Below are 15516 nucleotides of genomic sequence, written 5' to 3' on the forward strand. Positions count from 1 at the left end.
GTGTTTGTGAATGGCATGAAAGTTTCTCAGTAAATATTCGCTATTCCCTCTTTCCCATAATATCCTGTGCACATACTGAAGCCCATCATATCCATTTTGGTACTGACAGTTCAGTTTGAAATTTAGTGAGATCAGTTGTGTTGCCTTTTCTCCAGAAGAAACTCCCAAAACAGTATCTTACAACACCAAGACACAAGAACAGATGGTTCAGATTTTCAATGTGGACACACACACCAGCAAGCAGCTACGGCATTTTACATTTTTGTCGGTGTCCTTCATGTCTCAACTCTTGGCTTCCCATAATTTTATCAAAAAGGTAATGCTTTCATTTCATTCTTGTTTGTAGAAAGTATTTTATTTTTCCTATGAAAACTCTTCCTTGAATGAGTCATAGTCACTAATTTAGAAAATTTGCTTAAGCATAAATGTCTTAAATTTTGAAGTCTTTGGAATTGCAAGGAAAACCAAAATATTTGGGAGGTGGGAAGAGTGGATTGACTTCAAACTGAATGAAGTCTGTAACCTCTGAAAACAATTGTAGTGGAAAGTAAAGCACCTTCAACTTGAGTTTCAGGGACCCCTTTTAAGTAATTTCAGTTTGAGCTTAAATGCTTTTGTAATAATCTTCTTTTTAAAAACTTAGGTCATGGAAGGTGGTGGTGCTGTGGCTTTACATGGTCTTGAACAGAGGTATGTACATTGTTTTGGGGGTTTTATTTTTAATAATATTTCCCCCCGGGGGCAGCTAGGTGGCGCAGTGGATAGAGCACCCGCCCTGGAGTCAGGAGGACCTGAGTTCAAATCCGGCCTCAGACACTTAACACTTACTAGCTGTGTGACCCTGGGCAAGTCACTTAACCCCAATTGCCTCACTAAAAAAAATAAAATAAAAAAATATATATTTCCCCCCTTTTTCTTAATATTTCAACATCAAGCAAATGTACTTCTCCCTATCTGCTCCCTCAACCTTTTTGCCCATCTAAGAATATTTAGTAAGTCTCATTATTTATGGAAATACTAAGCAGTTGGTTTTTTTTTAATTTCAATAAAGAGAAAGAAAAGACAGAAATGTGTGTGTAAGCAGAAGTCATTGATTTAATTGCTTTCTGCCTCAGAAGGATCAAAATGTGAAGTGCTTTTTTGTTTCTTTTTTTTAAATGTTTTCATAATCACTGTTTTTACTGAGCAATTTCTCCGTTGTTTTTAGATTACTTGAAACTGTTCTTGGGTACATAAATTCTGTAGCACAATCAGTGGAGGAAAATGCAGACAAATTAACTGCAAAATTTTGGCGAGCTCTCTTGAGTAAAGCATATGATATGCTAGATAAGGTGAGTGTTAATTTTCCTTCTTGTTTATAGTGTTTTGTTCTGTTTTATTGTTTAGCTTAGTCTACCTTTTTTACAGCAGTGAGGGATCCTTATTTTTTTTTTTCAATTAGATAGTAAAGAACCTCAGTGACTGAAAAAGAGGCATGTCTAATGACTGCAAAGGGGATACAGTGGAGCATTCCCCAGTCATATACCTGTCCTTGTGTTTCCAGAAATAAGATGTTTTATATATTTGTCATAGACTATGGTTTAATGATTCAAATAGAACTCTCTCCCTTTTGTGCTTCACAGGTCAATTCCTTATTGCCTACGGAAACCTTTATTCCTGTGATTAGAGGATTGCTGACAAACCAACTCCCTTCTGTCCGTCGTAAAGCTATGGACCTCTTAAACAATAAACTACATCAGTATGCAAAATGGAAAAAGGGACAGGTATGGGAAAGGTCTAACTTTATTCCACCTGAGTACAGAAGCCTCTAGTGTCTGATGTGCATTGCAACTTACTAATTCTTTTTGGTATGGAAAAGTGGAATAAAGATCTGTTTTGTTTGTTTTGTACTTTAATTATGTTGAATTTTTGGTTTTTTGTCCTTAGGTGGCTCTTTTCTTGAAACTAGTTCCAGATCTCTTGACCATTGCACAGCATAAGATAAAGGAGAAAGAAGAAGAGCAGGCCATCAACAGACAGACTGCCCTGTACAGTTTGAAGTTACTGTGCAAAAATTTTGGCACTGAAAATTCAGAGACTTTTATCCCTGTGTTGAGTGCAGCCATTAACTTGATCAATCCAGAAATAAAGGATGATAAGAATGTATTGGGAAGTGCTTTGTTATGTATAGCTGAGGTCAGCTGTGTCCTGGGAGCACTGGCAATACCTCATCTTCCCAGGTATTCTTATAGGGCAAAATTGCATACAGAAGCTGCTAAAGTCTTTGCTTTAGGGTTAATACAAATACAGTTAGTAAAGAATTATTTGCTATTTCAGTCTTACAAATTCAGAATACTTTATAATTCATAAGTCCCATTATTTAACTGTTAAGAATGGAGAGGTGGGAGGGGCAGCTAGGTGGCACAGTGGATAGAGCATCGGCCCTGTAGTCAGGAGGACCTGAGTTCAAATTTGGCCTCAGATACTTGACACTTACTAGCTGTGTGACCCTGGACAAGTCACTTAACCCCAATTGCCTCCCCTCCCCCCCCCCCCAAAAAAATACATTATGTATAGTCCTGTAATGGGTAGAATTTGGTGTTGGGGTTTCTTAATTATTCCTTCTGTTTTGCATTTTCCCCTTTTCTGATGGAGTTGTTCAACCTACTGGGTGTTCTAATGTTGTGCCCACTATTTTTAGGCTTATGCCTGCATTATTGACTACGCTGGAGAATACCAATGAGCTGGTCTCAAGTGAGGTTTACTTGCTTAGTGCATTGGCAGCCCTTCAGAAGGTTGTTGAAACTCTTCCACATTTTCTCAGTCCGTATCTCCAGGGTATTTTGATGCAGGTAGGTCACAATTTGGAGTGGGGTTGGAAAATCTTTGCTCTTAGTATTAAAATCCAGGCACAGCAAAATTTGTGAATTAATCATGTTATCCTGATTGTGTAACACTGGGCAAGTCCCTGAGCCTCTCAGTGCCCTGGGGTGCTCACCAAGTTTAAGAGTAGGTGCTGCAGGGGCAGCTAGATGGCACAGTGGATAAAGCACTGGCCCTGGATTCAGGAGGACCTGAGTTCAAATCCGACCTCAGACACTTAACACTTACTAGCTGTGTGACCCTTGGCAAGTCACTTAACCACAATTGCCTCACCAAAAAAAAAAAAAAGAGTAGGTGCTACTCTGCAAGTTCCTTACCAGGTACTTCCTGCAGTGATGCGTGGGTAATGTTTCAAATAGAAACATTCATCTCTACCTCCTGTCCTTTCTTTTCTCCCCTGCCCCCCATTCCTCCACTACTAGATCCTTCTGTTTGAGATTACTTTACATTTACACTGTATATATCTTTATTATATAGTTATTGACATGCTGTCTCCCTCATTCAAAAATTATTTCCTTGGGACCAGGAACCATATTTTTGCCTTTTCTTTGTATACCAGGGCTAAGCACAGTACTTAATAACTGCTTATTGAATGATTGAGAAAATGACAATCTGGATCTTAAAATGTGATCTTTAAATTTTATTTCTGTGGGGAGAAATTATTGTGATTTCAGTTATCACCTTCTAGACTTGGATGATTTGTTTCTTGATCAAATGTGTACCTATTTCTCCTCTTCTCCCTATTCTCGATTTAATAACAAAATTAACGTGGAAACACCAAAAGTCTTGATCTGATCATCACTCCTTTTTTCATTCTACACGTAGGTCACTGTGTGGGAATTTTAGTGTGCTTCATTTCTTCCCATTATAGAAGGTTGTATATCCCCTATCTTAAACTGTAGGTCACAACCCCATATGGGGTTGTGTAACTGAATGTTGGGATCACAAAAAATTTGGCAACAGTAAAAGGTTATGTATAATCTATTTTATATACCTATATACCAGTGGTCACATAAAAGTTTCTCAGGTGAAAAGGGCTTTGAAGTGGAAAAAGTTTAAGACGGCCTGGTATATCCCATAGTGTCCTTCCCCCCCCCCCCCTTTTTTGGGGGGGGCAGTGAGGGTTAAGTGACTTGCCCAGGGTCACCCAGCTAGTAAGTGTCAAGTGTCTGAGGCTGGGTTTGAACTCAGGTCCTCCTGAATCCAGGGCTGGTGCTTTATTCACTGCGCCACCTAGCTGCCCCCCATAGTGTCTATGAAAGCAGAATGCCTTACATTATGGTGTTATGTATGACTGCTAACATTAATATGTAGCTGAAATCTCTACTTTTAAAATGCAAGGGGGCAGCTAGGTGGCACAGTGGATAGAGCACCAGCCCTGAAGTCAGGAGGACCTGAGTTCAAATCCAGCCTCAAACACTTGACACTTACTAGCTGTGTGACCCTAGGCAAGTCACTTAACCCTAATTGTCTCACCAGACAAACAGACAACAACAAAAAAAATAAAATAAAATGCAAGATGATTTTTCCTGGGGAGTTCCTCCTCTGGTTGAATCATTCCATTATGTTTGATCATTTGACTTTTGTAGGGGCCAAATTTAGTAAGGGGAGAGTTAATTGGGTGGCTCGCCATAATATTGGGGTTCAGAAAATAATGAGGGACCTCTAGGTCTAAAGTTCCCTCCCTTCCAAACTGCCTTTTTTAGTTATTTCTCCCAGGCCAATAAGAAAAGAGATTAACAGCCTCTTTTCCACAAACAAATCAGGTTTTATTCACGGGAATAAAATATATAACAAAGGTGAAATTAATAAAGCCAATAACAAGGGAATAGGGAAAGAGAAAAATGGATAAGCTCCCTGGCTCTAGCAAAGACTGACACAATCCCCAAACCTGCTTCCAGCTCAGCTAATTCAAAGAGCTGGCCTCATTTCTATTAACTCACTACCTGGGGTCTGTAGTTTCTATGGGAGTCAGCTGTGCAGCCCTTCTCCATCCCACTCTTGGAAGCTCACCAACAGGAAAGAGAGCTCCCCTCAGCAAGCGTTCCCTTTTCTACTTTTTCTCTACCTCCCCCAAAAGGGAAGTCCTTCAAGCTGGATATTGGAGAGTGGTTCCCCTGCTGACATCAGCAGTGTATACAGCACTCAGGACAGGACAGGTGTGGCCCATATCTAATTATGTGGAGTAGGTACTTAGTTGGTTTCTCAAGCAATACTGGATCAATCAGGTGTCTGCCAAATTCCATTATTTTATCACACTTTTAAAGTCAAGCTTTTACCTTACTGCAATAACAAAGTGGTTCAAATACAGCTGAATCATGTGTGGTCATACAGTTAAGTCAGACTTCTTGCAGAGAAACATTTACTCTGGGGGATGTATCTAAATGCTCCAAGATGAGCATTTTGTACTTCAGATTTTCTTATTTTCAAATCCAAGTATCCTTGTGTTCTTCCTGTTTGACACCCTTCTTCTTCTAATGCCATTGCCCCTCTGCTGCCAGAGTGAGGGAGATGAGTACAATATCCTGCTCAGGCTTAACTATAAAGGTATAGTAAATTTCTGCTTAGCATCGAATTTTTATTTATGCAAAACTAAAAATATTCAGTCTGAACTGTACTCTAATTGTTGCAAACACAGACATACTAGTATCATATAATTTGATTTCTTGATTTGTCATTGAGAATTTCCTATGCAGGTGCTTTATGCTGTCCAAGGTGGCCCTAGTAATGCACTTGTATCTTTATAGGCGATTCGTTGGGAGACAATTGCTAAGGAGATGGGTCCTGCTTCACAGGCAGCTCTGCGAGTGACATCCCTGAAGGCAACACTGGCTACCACACTTTCTCCACGAGTCTTATTGTCAGCACTCAACACAGTTTACAAGCAAATTGGGAAGAACTGGAAGGTTAGAATAATTTTCAAGGGTTGAATTTTGAAAAAGAAGTGGTTAATTTTCTTGATTTTTTTTTTCAGAGAAACTATGTCCAAAAGCTTTTATCTTTGAATATTAGGGGCCTAGCTATAATACACATCTGAATTTTTTGTGAATGATTTGACAATAATATAGCTCAACAGGAAACCTGAACTTAGAGCTCTTCTTTTATTTTTGTAGAATCGAACAGGTCCATTTATGAGCATCCTTCAAGAGCACATTGCAGTGATGGAGAAGGAGGACCTCAACTCCCATCAGTCTGAGTTAACAGCATTTTTCTTGGAAGCCCTAAATTTCAGAGCAGACCACTCAGAGGTGAGAGATTTCTGGTTATTGTGTTCTGGTTTCTATCCAAGTTTCTCCTTCTTAATTTTAATAGATTGGGGATTTTTTTTGGGGGGGGGCGGTAATTTTTAGTTGATTTCTCCATAAAGCTTATCAATTTGTAGGTTATATAGTGATAGAAAGAAAAGGTGAAATCTCAAGGTGAAATTTAGAGACTGTCACACTTCCTATATTATTTGGCGCCATAATAAAGAACCAGATGTCAGGTTCTCTTTGAAGAAAAGGCAGTGTTGGCTAAATATTGATCATGTTCTGCAGTGGTATCAAACTCATATAGAAACGGATTCCTGTAGGCCACATATTGGCTTAGAAAACCCCAAATTAACATTATCCATGTTGTGTTTTTATTCTATTTTGCTAAATATTTTCCAGTTTCACATTTTTATCTGCTGTGGGCGTTCACTCAGGAGTTTTGCAGGCCACAAGTTTTGGCTCCTCTGTTGCCCTGGACTTGGATAGCAAATCCCTGAATGCAAATCCTTTTTCTTACATTTAAGATTTGTGTAACCCTGGGCAAGGCACTGATCCTTTGAGCCTTGATTTTCTCATCTGTAAAATGGGGATAATGATACCTATAGTAATTACACCTTGGGAATATAGGAAAGTTGAGATGACGTAGTATAAACAAAGTCCTTTGCAAGCCATAAATTAGTGCTTTATTAATATTATTATGGCTGATGAACTAAAAACTTCTCTTTCACATTCAGGATAACCTAGAGGAAGTTGGTCAAACTGAAGGTTGTGTAATTAACTGTTTAGTGAGCATGGTTATGAAGCTTTCTGAAGTTACTTTCAGACCCCTCTTCTTTAAGGTAAGACTGTTATTCATCCTGTCCTGTATTGTCCCAGACAGCTATTATAGCAAAGTATGAAATGGAAATGGCTCTTTTTTTCTCCTTTAGCTGTTTGATTGGGCCAGAACAGAAGATGCACCAAAGGACAGGCTACTGACATTCTGCAGCTTGGCAAATTGCATTGCTGAAAAACTGAAAGGCCTTTTCACCTTATTTGCAGGCCATTTAGTGAAACCTTTTGCTGATACTTTGAACCAAATCAATATCTCCAAAACAGGTATATTTATTATCTCACTTGGACATTTCTACTCTTGCCATGTACGGTACTTGTAGCACTTTGTGAGATGTAATGGAGAGGGTGCAGGGAATGGATGCTCTGCTCTTAGGAAACAGAAGAATAAGAAGACTCCTGCCTTTAAAGAGCTTACTTACAGGCTTGAGGGAAGATAATGCAAGGACACAGAAAGTAGTCATGAAAACCAGAAACTGAAAAGGGAAGCACAAAGTGCTGTGAGGAGTCTGGAGGAGGAAAGCTCTGGTTTTGGGTGCTGGGGGTTGGCAGGAAGGGGGCTTCTTGCAGCAAATGATCCGTGACCTGGACTTTGGGTGGGGACTTCTGGGTAGACTTGGTCCATTGCATAAAGCTAAAATGGAGCGGTTGGGGTGAAGGGCAGGACAAAGTTGGGGAATGACAGGTATTTGTCTTTTGTTGGAGTTTAGATCAGAGGGAAAGGAGTTGTGTGAAATAAGATTGAGCAGGACCACTGATGGTAGGCTGCAGGGATTAAACTTTCTTGACAGGTGGTGGGAATGCAAAAAAGGTTGTAGATCAAGGGAATGACCAGGATCGAACATTAGGAAGATTCCTTTGGCAGTGGTAGGTTTAGTTGGAGCCAAAATCAGCAGAGGCAGTTCCTTTGGGAAGCTTTTGAAAAGTCCAGACAAAAGAAACATAACTGGAGTAGGATCCAGAGAAGTGGCAGTGAGTAGAAGGGAGGTAATAGATGGAAGAAATGTTGTGGAGACAAGGCTTTACAACTGATTTGATTTGGGGCGGGGCGGGGGGGGGGTGACATGGTGGATGAAAGATTCAAAGACAGTTCCCATAATTGCGGCCTCAATAACTGCAGAGGAAACTAGGGGTTTTTTGGGGGGGGGGGGTGGTATGAGTTCTGTTTTAGACATGTTGAGCCTGAGGTGCAGGTAGATGGAGATGCTTAGCAAGCAGGTAGAAACAGAAGTTTTAGAAAGAGTTTGGGTCTGGAGATGGATCATAGAATCATAGTGCTGGAATAGACTTAGGAATTGTCTACAGAGAGTGATAATTGAATTTCTGAGAATGAAATTACAAGTAGAAATGGTGTTGAGAGATAAGAGGAAATGACAGGATGGAGGCTTATGGGTGGCATCCCTGCATATAGGGGGCAGGAAGAAAAATCATGAAAAGAAGTGCTTTGAAATGGCAAGGAATGAGGAAGTATTGGTGATCCCATAGCAATTCACTTTCCTTTTTTTTTAGTGAGGCAATCTGGGGTTAAGTGACTTGCCCAGGGTCACACAGCTAGTATGTATTAAGTGTCTAAGGCCGGATTTGAACTCAGGTACTCCTGACTCCAGGGCCGGTGCTCTATCCACTGTGCCACCTAACTGCCCCAGCAATTCACTTTTTTTTTTTTTTTAAGTGAGGCAATTGGGGTTAAGTGACTTGCCCAGGGTCACACAGCTAGTAAGTGTGAAGTGTCTGAGGCCGGATTTGAACTCAGGTCCTCCTGACTCCAGGGCCAGTGCTCAGCAATTCACTTTCAATCAAACAAGAGGAACTAGCAAAAATTTTAGGAAAGATTCAATCCAGTTCAACAAACATTTAACTTTTCTATATGTAAGCCACTGTGATAGATTGAGAACAAGACAACTCCTCCCCTTGAGTTTACAATCTCATAAGGAACTGGTAGGATATGTGGTCTTAACCAGTAAGTGTAGTACAGTAGAATGTAATAGAGGCAAAGGGAAGTTAAGCCCAGAAAGTGCTAGAAGACATTTGGTGAGGAAGAGTTCACTTATATTAAGGTGGGGAGGGGGCGTATCAGGGAAGGGCTAGGAGAGGGAACCAGGGAAATAAGGGGAAAGTCCGAGGGTGAAGAGCAGACCACTGTTTCTGAAAGGAGTAATAGTGTGAGAGCAAGTTGGAGCTGAGTTATGGAGCTCCTTGAATACTGCCAGAGTCGCTTGCTTATGCTTTATTCAGTAGACAAGAAGGAGCCGTTTGCTTCTCAGGGAGCAGCAAGGTCATAGCAGTACATTAAGATATAGATGGACTGGAAAGGGAGTAAACTAAAAGCAGGATCACAATTAACGGTCTCTATTCTAATAGATGATTAGTAAAGAAGAGATGAGGGCTGAACTAGAAGGGTTTCAGTAGCAGCAGAAAGCAGGGTTAGAATTTAAAGGCTGTCACAGAAAGAGAAACGACAGGTTTAGGGAACTGACTGCGCATGCAAAGGAGAGGAAGGGTTGAACACGACTCTGGAAACTGGGATGATACTAGTACCGTTAATAGACATAGGGACGTTAGGAGGAAGAGCTGGCTTAAAGACAAAGACTGTAAGTGCGGTTTGAGATTGAGTCTGGGATATTCGCCTAACATCCAACCAATTGGAAATCAAGCACCTGTTCCTGCGAGGACGCCGGGAGTGTTGGTTTGGGAATTCGGTGCTTGTCGTTTGTCCTTGGTTCTCAGAGAGAACCGCGACAGAAGTCATGACTTGCAGTGAATTGGATTTAAGTGAGGCAGGTTTGTGCAAAGTCACCAGCCTCCCTTCCTCCTCCAGAGCCATCTGGGTCCAGTGACATGATAAACATCAGGATGGCTGGAAATGGCCCTGTCTATTTAAGGCAATTGGAGTGAAGTGACTTGCCTAGGGTCACAGAACTAGTAAATATCTGAGGTCAGATTTGAACTCAGGTCCTTCCACTCAGTGCTCTATCCACTGCACCAACCTAGCTGCCCCTAAAAAGGGTTTAGAGAATTTTTTTTTTTGGTGGGGCAGTGAGGTTTAAGTGACTTGCCCAGGGTCACACAGCTAGTAAGTGTCCAATGTCTGAGGCCAGATTTGAACTCAGCTCCTCCTGAATCCAGGACCGGTGCTTTATCTACTGTACCACCTACCTGCCCCCTAGAGAACATTTTTGAAGCCAAGAGACTGTGAATGGGACTATAAAGGGAAGAAGAAGGTTTATGATAGAACTTTGGGGGCTCACACCTACATGTAAGAAGAGGAAAGAAGATGAAAAGCCAGCAAGGTAAAGTTTAGAGAAAGAGAAGAACCACAAGGGTACAAATCGGGAGAATACATGCTTATTTTCTTTTTATGTGTGATTTATTAAGTAGATTAAATATGTGGGTTTTACATAAAAATGAATATTCTTGGACTGAGTGGAAGTCAGACACTATAGAGATTCACATAAACTTTTCTTTTTCCAAATTTTTACTCATTTGCAGATGAAGCCTTTTTTGACTCCGAAAATGAACCTGAAAAGAGCTGTTTATTACTGCAATTTATATTGGATTGTCTGCACAAAATATTTCTTTTTGACACTCAGCATTTTGTAAGCAAAGAGAGAGCTGAAGCCTTGATGATGCCTCTGGTGGATCAGGTATTAGAACTGAATTTTCTCTTTCATAAGGAATAGAACCTCAGTCTTTCACAGATAAATTTTGATTTATTTTATAGCTATTAAAATTGTAGATGATACTCAGTTTTGTGGGTGTGTGGTCTTAATCATAGGGGTTTGTGCCTAAGGGGTTAATAATTTCCTTGAGGAATGAATATAAGGACTTTCCCTTCTTAGAACCAAGCATTTCTTTAGTTTTCAAAGCTTATGCTTTATAAAGACAACTCCTTTGTGTACCCCTACATGCCCCTCGGAATCATAGTATTCTTAAGTTTCCTTTGAACTTTTGGGAATATTTCCTATAATTCTGTATGAGGCTAGGTTTAGTGGTACATCCCTGATGTCAGGAAGGAATGATGCGGCTGGTGGAGGGCTTGAGCTCAGGAGTAATGAGCTGTATGAGACTAAACTGATCAGGTGACTGCACGAAGACCACTGTCAGTATAGGAGGGCCACCTGGAAGGGACCAGTAGGCTGCACAGGCCTGAAGCAGGTAAGAGCTTCCATGTGAAATATTAGTAAGATCAAGTGTGTGAATGGCCGGTGTCCCTCCAGCCAGGGCAAGATTGAGAGGTCTATTCCCCAAACCATCTTTATTCATTCTTTTGTAATTCAGTGTATATCTATAACACTCATGAGGCTGAGCAAGAAATCCTGATGAGCTTTTATATCTCTCGACTGGATTTTTATTCTCACAGTACCTACTTCTATTACATTCCTTCTGGTGTGAAAAGGCAGGTTAGGCCAAGTACGTGATGCATGTTTTATGTAAGGTTTTTATCTGGTGGGATCCTTAATGAGAAGAGGGAATGGTAAATGATGACAGTGTCACCTATGTCTTGTATAGATTACATTTGATCGAGGTTCTTGAAAGGTTAATAAATTGGCTAAGAAAATCATTTAATCTCCCTGCAGATTTTATCCCTATAATATTTACTTTATCATATTGCTAAATGTAACAATTCGTGGAGTGTTAGAATATTAGAGTGATTTCATTCTCCTGATCTTTGAGTAATTGAAACGTGCAAATAAGGACGTTTGTTCCAAATGAGCATCTGAACAGTTTATAAAAGTACTGGTTTTGCTCCTAATAGCTTGAAAACATGCTTGGAGGAGAAGAGACGTTCCAGCAAAGAGTGACGAAGCACCTGATACCGTGTATTGCTCAGTTTTCTGTGGCCATGGCAGATGACTCTCTTTGGAAACCATTGAACTACCAAATTCTCCTTAAGATGCGGCACTCATCACCTAAGGTAGGAGCTAGCTACTTGAGTATCTGCTGCTGCATGTCTGTCTATGGTATCCCTTCACTTTAAATGCTATGGCATTGGTGCATGCCATAGCAAAGAGTTGTTTTGGGGATTGTTGAGTAGTAAAGTTTTAGTGGCCTGGCAGTTTTTTAGTATTTTGCCATAAGGTTTTTAGAAATTTTTATACCCTTGTTATAACAGATGATACCATGTACAGGCAGTAAAATACGAGAAATGGTGGTCCATTTCTTGTTTTCCTCTGGTGCTTTCCTGATTTTAACATATCACTTTATCTTCTGCAACTATATGAGACAAGTAGGGTGGTGTGAATACCTCTTTTATATAGTTACTTATGATTTCTTCCTCTTGTTGTAATGATTAAAGGTGCTCTCCAACCCCAGCATGGTATAGTAGGGCATTTGACTTGGATCAGAGAGACCCAGGTTCAGATACTGGTTGTGTGACTCTGTTCTCTGTGCCTCAGTTTCCTTATTTGTAAAATAAGGGGTTTTGACTCAAAAGCTCCCTAAGGTCCTTTCCAACTTTAAATCTGGGATCAGATAAACTGGCATTAAATGGACATTCACATGTCGTTCTGAGTAAAATAAGTGGTTAATTGTCGCCTAATCATTGCCCATACTACCCTACATTGTTTAAGCTATAGGCCCTCTGAGGTAAAAAGATGGAGGCATGTACCAGTGGCGCTCCCTTCAGCTAAGAAACACTTTGATTCCAAGGTTGGAAGCCCTTTCATCTGTCGGGACTTTACGGAGGGATGTATGTGTCAATCTGTAGCTTTTTTCTTCATTTTAGGTTCGATTCGCTGCCTTGATTACTGTCTTAGAGCTGGCAGAAAAGCTGAGGGAGAACTACATCGTGCTGCTGCCTGAATCCATTCCTTTCTTGGCAGAGCTGATGGAAGGTAATCCTCTTACCCTGTTTGAGGGTGTTCTTAGATTCAGCCGACACATGTAGGCCAGTCACAGACACCGGACTGACCCTGGCATGTCACCCACACTTTCTGAGTCTGGTTTCTCATCTGTAAAATAGGATCATGAGAGTACCCACCTTACCGTGGCTCTTGTGATGACCAAATGAAGTCATGTATGTAAAGTGCTTTATAGACAAAGGCAGAAATTAGGTAGTGGGTGGATTTAGCAATCCATGTGATCTGGTCACAGCTATTCCACTGTGCACCTGAAGAAGGACCAGTGCTCTCTGCCTTGCTTCTCTAGACTTGAGAGCACTTTGGAGTCTATGAAGAGAACAGTACAGATGAGTTTATAGATGGCTTTGCCCTGTGACAACAAGGGTGTCCCTCTTCATTGTGTCCATCTGGAGTCTTACCCTGCAGTGCTTCCTACACTGTTGCTGTGCAGTATCTGGCTTCTTTTCAGGGAGTGCTGGGGCAGATGAGGGAACGTGAGGGCAAATGGAAGGAGCAGGAAGACTGACTTCAAGGTTTCTCTTCTTTCAGATGAATGTGAAGAAGTGGAAAATCAGTGCCAGAAGACTATTCAGCAACTGGAAATCATCCTTGGAGAGCCGCTCCAGAGCTACTTCTAAGAAACTTTTTGAGCAGTTCTGGCCTCTTTGTTTAGAGTTTAGGACTCCTCTTTTATGGCTGTATTGGAATATCTGAATTCCATGTTATTGGTGCCTTAACCAGCTACTTGAAATTAGAAAATTTCATGAGCTGTTTTTTTTTTTTTTGATGGAAGTATTTCTTTCAATTCTTCTGATTTGTATTAATATGTAATAGCCATCTTCTAAATGTATATATTTGCATAAAGAGTAAATGAAACATGTTTTTATATCAAATGGCCTAGCTTTTTTATTATGTGTAAATGTTAACTTTTTTTCATTTGGACTATAGCTTTTTATCGAAAATTAGCTACAGTAATAATAAAGACAATTTAATTTTAGTACTGAAGGCTAGAAAACACCTAACTACTACAATCCATAATGTTTGGTGCATGCATTGTAAACTAATTTGTAAGAGAAGCATTGCATTTGGTTTTGTAATGAATAGCATGCTAGGGATGGATTGTGGAATACCTGGTTTCAAATTCTCTTCTAACCCTTACTAGATGGGTAACCGTGGATAATAAGCCACTTAGCCACTCATGTTTTAGGCAACTCTCTAAGACCAAACCTCCTAAGGAATAAATCATTTGCTATCCATGTTAATAAAGGGAGTTCCCACATGGAGTTAACTACCCTGATAAGATCATAGAGCCTTCACATATGAATGTATATACACTTTAGTGTTCACTGGAAGTTTCATTCAAAAAAAAGAAAGTTTTTTGCACAAACCATTGGAATATATATTTATAATTTTTTAAACCATACGGTCATCTTTTACTTGTTCATACTAGTAGGAGGCCAGTGTGGTAGAAGTAATGAAAAAAAACAGTGATTTGAAGAGGGGAGGGGTTATCAATAAGGCTGCTAAAAAAAGACAAAAGAAAAGAGGAAAACAGAAGGAATCAGACAAGCAAAGACCGAAAAATTAAAGGTTGAATTTATTACATACTTAAAAGGAAAAGCAAATTGTATGTAATAAGAGATTCTGTTTCATGTACAATCCTTTTTCTATTCTACTTTGTGTACTGAAATGTTCATTTAATTTGATACAAAGGTCAAAATAAAAAAAGAAAATGAAATGGCCAACAATTTTTTTTTCTGTTTAGCTTAAGGATGGGTTTTATTTTTCTTTGTTCTGTGCTCTTTTCCCCTCTTCCTCATTTCAAATCACTCATATGCCTCCTGCCGCTGTCTCTTCCTTCACCCATCTCACATGATGAAATTACTTTACTCCTTCCCAAGGCTAACCCTGCTTCTGCAGAAGCAACCCCATTCAATCCCATCTCCTCCAACAGTCGGATAGAGATGTGCTCCACTGTTGAAAACATGCTTGTTCCCTACTAATACCTTCAATCAAGGATGCTTTCAAATGATATAGAGATGACTGATTAAGATTTTATATAGATGAGAGAATAAGCATGTAGGTCAGGAGTTGATATTTTCTGGGTCACCTTTTCTTTTTTTGGAATCTGTAAGGCCTGAGATTTTTTTCCTACACTTCTGATATCTTCCATTCATTTCCTCACGATTGTATCAAACTAACTGCAGCATGGATTTCCCCATATAATAATGGCTAACATTTATATAGTGCTTATTGTGTGCCAGGCACTATGCTAAGTACTTTACAATTATTGTCTCATTTGGTCTTCACAACAACCCTGGGAGGTGGGTGCTGTTTTTATTCCCATTTTACAGGTGAGGAAACAAGTAAATAGGGTTAAGTGACTTGCCCCGGGTCACAGCTAGTAAGTGGCTGGATTTGAACTCATATCTTGACTCCAGGCCCAGCACTCTATTCACTGAACTACCCACCTGCTCCCTTAATTACTTAATCCAATCTTTCTGCTTTTCCCATGTTTATTCTCTTTAGTACCATTTCTTCCTCTCTATATACACTTAAGGGACTGTGATGGTCCAAGTGTGGTGGCTTTACTCTCCTTCATGGAAAAAATAATTTATTGTCATAATCTTTGCAAATCTTTTCCATTTTTCTTTTGTGTAGTTATCTTTCCGTTTTTATCCTAAATGGCTTTTTATTTTGAAGGATTATTTTGCTAAACTTTCATTAGACTA

The 15516-nt window shown here is 39.9% G+C and overlaps 1 protein-coding gene across 1 annotated transcript in view; it reads left to right on the forward strand.

The window, feature by feature from the left end:
* The window catches only part of HEATR1 (HEAT repeat containing 1), a 59240-nt gene extending 44720 nt beyond the window's left edge, over nt 1-14520 (forward strand). The window contains exons 32-45 of the mRNA XM_043964592.1: nt 156-316; nt 644-690; nt 1208-1331; nt 1623-1763; nt 1927-2219; nt 2681-2831; nt 5610-5768; nt 5976-6110; nt 6848-6952; nt 7043-7211; nt 10434-10588; nt 11701-11859; nt 12670-12778; nt 13334-14520. Of these exons, the coding sequence (XP_043820527.1) occupies nt 156-316; nt 644-690; nt 1208-1331; nt 1623-1763; nt 1927-2219; nt 2681-2831; nt 5610-5768; nt 5976-6110; nt 6848-6952; nt 7043-7211; nt 10434-10588; nt 11701-11859; nt 12670-12778; nt 13334-13422 (1997 nt within the window). The 3' untranslated portion in view covers nt 13423-14520. The remainder of the gene's footprint in view (nt 1-155; nt 317-643; nt 691-1207; nt 1332-1622; nt 1764-1926; nt 2220-2680; nt 2832-5609; nt 5769-5975; nt 6111-6847; nt 6953-7042; nt 7212-10433; nt 10589-11700; nt 11860-12669; nt 12779-13333) is intronic.
* The last annotated feature ends 996 nt before the right edge of the window (nt 14521-15516 follow it).

The sequence above is a fragment of the Dromiciops gliroides genome, chromosome 4 (genome assembly GCF_019393635.1).
Source record: "Dromiciops gliroides isolate mDroGli1 chromosome 4, mDroGli1.pri, whole genome shotgun sequence".
Lineage (NCBI taxonomy): Eukaryota > Metazoa > Chordata > Mammalia > Microbiotheria > Microbiotheriidae > Dromiciops > Dromiciops gliroides.